At 42.9% G+C, this 5,258-nt stretch overlaps 1 protein-coding gene across 1 annotated transcript; it reads right to left on the reverse strand.

Moving 5' to 3' along the window:
- Window positions 1-1,428: 1,428 nt before the first annotated feature.
- Window positions 1,429-2,783, reverse strand: LCE5A (late cornified envelope 5A). Its single transcript, XM_011981073.1, has 2 exons — window positions 2,629-2,783; window positions 1,429-2,092 (listed from the first exon to the last, which is right to left on the reverse strand). The coding sequence occupies exon 2, from the start codon at window positions 2,069-2,071 to the stop codon at window positions 1,715-1,717; it is 357 nt and encodes a 118-aa protein (XP_011836463.1). The 5' UTR covers window positions 2,072-2,092; window positions 2,629-2,783; the 3' UTR covers window positions 1,429-1,714.
- Window positions 2,784-5,258: the final 2,475 nt, after the last annotated feature.

Here is a 5,258-nt window from a genome sequence, read left to right on the forward strand (position 1 = left end):
GGAAGGAAGGAAGGAAGGAAGGAAGGAAGGAAAATAAAAGGAAAGGAAAGGAAGGTTCTTTCCAAAGGTCGAAAGTGTGCATGATAAATAGTGTTTTTAGAATAACTAATTTTTAAGAATTGGAGGATACTTTGGCAATCAACTTCGGAACTGCTTCTTAATCAATGCAATTGCCCACAACTATGAATGTGAACTGTAACAGAAGTCCAAGACTAAGAATTCAAGAATTAAGGATGAGAGACAGGTTTGGGGGTGAGTGAGCTGGGAGTGGCATGAGGGAATACGCACAAAAGATACCAGTTTCATTTAACGTGGATTTAGAGCCTGATTAACAGGTTGCCAGTTCTAGAGCACCTGTTGGTGAGTATAGGTGAGACATTCCAAAAAGTAAAGTCAATATTAGAACAGAGAAGGAAGTAATGAAATAACAAGACAGAGGCAGGATCTCCCCTGGGAAAATGGGCGAAATTCTTTAAAAAAAAAAAAAAAGTGAAGAAGGCTGTGTTTGGTAGGAATCAGTGTAAGGAGATCATCTGGGCAAGTGCCTACTCATTCTGTGGGCATGTTATGATCTCATAAACCAACTTACTTTATTTATCACTGTTAACTCTTATCAAAGAAGGCATCAATTGTTTATCTTTTATATAAAAGGCTGATTTGGAATTAAATTTTTTAGTTATCTTTTCTAGGTATTTTATGAGTATCTCCTGAAGGAACCATCCCATTCCTAAAGAAATGTTACTTGGAGAAGCCAACACAGGGACCAAAACCCCTGTACTCTTATACCTCTCACTACAAACACACACACACGTCCCAACCACATAGAGACAGTCTTTGCAGAGAAGTGTGTCTTTCTCAGTTCTTTACCCAGATTCAAATCCAGAATTTCAGCATGCAGGGAAAATGTGCTCAGACATTTCATACCTGCCTCTAAAACTCACTCACTGCCCACCCAGCTCTCCCTCTAGCCAACTGATGGAAACACCTGGGCTTATAATCCATCAGAAAAGAGTGTCCATTTATTATAGCGCAGTATGAGCACTTCAGACAATCTTATTCCCCATGAATAGAGGACAAGCAGTTTTTCAAACTGTGACCCATGCTTGAAGGAAACCCTCTCAGAGTCTGACCCTTCTGAGTACAACCATCCTCTTCTCTTCAAACCCATTCCTGGCTATCCTCATACAATCTTGTGTCTGGTGTAATGGTCTCAGACATGATTCTTTCCTTCAAGCTTAAAGTTCCAGAATCCAGTGCATAGAAGGGAATATTGTTTTCCAGAGTCTTGAGTAGCTTCGCTGCCAAAATGTGCTCCCCAAACAAGTTTGTAAAGTGTTTGCTTGCATTTAAGAGAAGGGAAGGGAAGATGGCTTGATGCAGTAGGTAGGGAGTGGGAGAGGCAAACAATGAAATCAGGAGGCAGTGATATCAGGAATAAAAAGCTTTATTGTTACAGAAAAAATAGCTTCATAACTGAATTACAACACCTAGTTTTCCAAAGAACCATGTCTGAGAGGGAAAGTCAGGCCAGAAAATATCACAGGCTAGACCTCAACCCCACAATGGAGTGAACATGGGCAGGATAAAGAGGAGAACTTAAGGCATTTCTGAAGTCCTTCCATGGGAAATGAGAGAAAAGAAGCCTCAGGCTGATACAGATCTTCTGCACCTGGGCTCTGCCAGTGCTGCTCCTTCATGCTCCTCATGGCCCAGGTCAGCAGCAGCCCCCAGAACTGTGGCAGCAGCCGGAGCCCCCGGAGCTATGGCAGCAGCCAGAGCCCCCAGACTGCTGGCCACTGCCACTGCCACAGCAGCTGGAGCTCTGAGGTCGGCGTCGGAGGGACCGGCGGGGCCTGTGGTGGCTCAGGCAGCAGCCACCACCCTCAGAGCTGCAGCAGCCCCCAGAGCTGGAACCACAGCAGGAAGAGACTGGAGGTGGGCATGGGGCTGGGCATTGGGGAGGGCATTTTGGGGGACACTTGGGAGGACACTTAGGAGTACACTTGGGAGGACATTTAGGGGTACATTTGGGAGGAGGCTGGCACTGCTGCTGGCTCTGCTGGCAGGACATCTCTGTAGGAGCTGAATAAAGCTGAAAGACAATACAAGCCCAAGGTCACTTCCTTGCCCTTAAAATTGAACTATAATTTCACAAGATTTTATCTCTAAGATGACCAGAAGTTATTTATTTATTTATTTATTTATTTATTAAGATGGAGTCTTGCTCTGTCACTCAGGCTGGAGTGCAGTGGTGTTATCTCGGCTCACTGCAACCTCCACCTCCCAGATTCAAATGATTCTCCTGCCTCAGACTCCCAATTAGCTGGGATTACAGGTGTGCACTACCACACCCGGCTAATTCTTGTATTTTTAGTAGAGACGGGGTTTCACCATGTTGGTCAGTCTCGAACTCCTGACCTCTTGATCTGCCCACCTCGGACTCCCAAAGTGCTGGGATTACAGGCATGAGCCATTACGCCTGGCCTAAGATGACCAGATTTTAAAAACCCAGTCTCCCAAGACCAGTAACAAGAACGATGCAAATGATTTCCACCTTGTAACTCCATATTTTCAAACGAATTCCTTGGAAGTTCAGAAAGACATCAGTCCTTCATTCCCTTTACCTACCTTCTATCCTCCCCTTCCAGAAGAATCCTCCCTTCCAAAATTCTCTTTTATCCTTGTCTTTCTTCAAGAATGGCCTCAACCTCCACCCAGGGGCTCTTTCTGCCCAAAACACTGGCACCAAGAGTTCATCCTGGTCCTGAGAGGCACTCTACCTGGTTCAGGCACTGCAGCAGATCACTCAGGAGACAGGTAGACTGAGGTGCTGTGAGAAGCTTTGCCTTTTATACGATTCAGTCCTGACCTAGCATCAGGAGGTGCAGACCATGTGCGGGCAGCTAGAAGCATATTTCATAAAGGCATGGGTGACTCCCTCCCCTCGCATCCCACGGACCCAGTTCCTCCCTCCATAAACATCTCAAGTATTAATCCACAGGAAGATCCCATGAGAACTGCAGGCCTCTAGGATGGTGAGGAAGCTCTGTGAATTGCGCATGGCACCTATCTATCTCACAGGCAGCTCTGCTATGCTTTCTATTTTCTGAGCTGGGCCAGTATGGCTCTACGCCTCTGGGATGAACAGAAGTTCTGTTTTCTCTTTGGTATAGGAACTGAAGGAGAAAATTCCCAAGATGGAAATTAAATGGCCCTTTTTAGAATAATAATAGGGATCCAAAATAAAATTGTAGGCCCAGGGAAATAATCTAACATGATTTTTTTCATTCCTAGATGATGCCATAACAGAACTAAGAATGTTTGATATCTCAATGATGTTATTTTAGGCAGATCTAATGCGGACAGTGTGGGTGGTTGGGCTTCTCTCCTTGCCTGAATTTGATGCTCCAAAAGAGCTCACAAACAATACTGATTCAGCACTAACAAATGCCTTTAAAATGGTTTATTTACTCGTGTTAAAGAAGGGGCCTTTGGCCAGCTCCAGGTGAGGTGGCAAAGACCAGGTGTATACTGAGGGTGGAGCAAAAGCTCTCGACTCATCTGGAGGTTTCCAGAAGTGAGGCACCAGTTCCAGTCATTCATAAGAGAAGAGCATCCAACCTGGGAAGGACCTCAGGAGAAGATTCATCTTTGGATGGGAGAGGTGAAGAGCAGGAGTATATAGGTTTTAAAAGCCCATGGTGGGATCCAAAGCTTATTTTCTCAGCAGATAGTATTCTGAGGGAAAGCTGGGTCCCCAGGATAGTTACCAAAATTGACTTAGCTGGAAAGGGTGGCCAAAATATGGCATATTCACAATGAAAGCTGCAGTGGGAGAAAATAAGACTGGGAGAAAAAGGTAGTACCTTAGCTTCATGCTCGTTGAAATGGGCTGCCGTGAGAAGCATCAGCCCAGGTGTAACACAGACCCTGGAGAGGGATGTCCAGCAACAGTTCCCACCCTTGCTCTCTCCACCTGTGCAACCTCTGGCAAGTTACTTAACCATCACTGGAAAAGGGAGCTGAAAACATTCCTAATCCACTGAATAAAGAAATACAGATGAAGTTCTTAGCACAGTTCTTAGAACTGCAAGTTTAAAAAAGAAAAAACTAATCCCTATGGCTATCCTTATTTCCATGAGAAAATATATTCTAAATTTCAAATTACTGACCCGCCAATTTTGAAACCAAAACTAATTTTTATGATGTCAGAGCTTAGACTTAATGTTTTCTTATAGCAAAATATTAAGAGTATTTGCTTGCCACTAGGGAATGAGATTATAAAGAAAGCATACTCATTATTTAAAAACACCAAAAAAATAGGAAAAGTTTTAAAATCACCCATAATCCCATCCCTAAAATACTGTTACTATTTTACTATTTTCCTTTCAGTCATTTTTTTTCTATATATAGTGTTTTTTTGGTTGTTGTTATTTGAGTTTTGTTTGTATTTTACATAGTCTTTCTCATAGTACTTACATGAGTTTATTTTGTTAACTTTTCACTTAACATTTTAACATCAACATTTCCCATGTTATTCATTGTTTGGAAGGATTATTTTTGGTAGCCATAAGAACATTGCATGAAGGGCACAGAATCTATTTATAAGTGGTTAGGAGCATGAATTCTAGAACCAGTCTCTGGGTTTGAATCCCAGCTCCCCACTTACCAGTGGTGTGACCTTGAACAAGTGACATGAGCTTTCCACCTCACTGTCCTCACCTGTGAAATGGTGAAAAAAGTAGTGTTTATTTCATGGGGTCATGTGCAGATTAAATGAGTTAATATATGTAAAACTCTTGTAATAGTGCCTGGCATATAGTAAGCATTCAATAAATGTTTCAAATGAAACCTGATGCTGTGTCACTTCTAAATTCCAGCACTCAGAGTAGTCCTAGATAAAGACTATGGGGTTGGGAGGCAGGTAGGCTCCTGTGGCCACTGAATCTCTATGCATCAGATCTGTCTCTGCCCTCCTTGTGGAGAAGTATAAGCAAGAAAGTAGAACACAGGCTCTGAATTTCTGGAAAAGGAATCCCAGTAAAAGTTAAAGGAATTACCCATTTAACACATGGGTTTGGTGAATTCTAAAAGGAACAATGTCCATCCTCTTTTACTTATAATTGTTTGGGCACATGACCACCTATCTGACCACATGGTAAGGTCTTTAGTGCAGGAATCCCTAAGGGGTCTAATTTAATGCATTGTAGGCAGCAGGTGTTCAGTTTTCATTTCCTTGTTCAGTTGAATTTACTATT

The sequence above is a fragment of the Mandrillus leucophaeus genome, unplaced genomic scaffold (genome assembly GCF_000951045.1).
Source record: "Mandrillus leucophaeus isolate KB7577 unplaced genomic scaffold, Mleu.le_1.0 Scaffold1049, whole genome shotgun sequence".
Lineage (NCBI taxonomy): Eukaryota > Metazoa > Chordata > Mammalia > Primates > Cercopithecidae > Mandrillus > Mandrillus leucophaeus.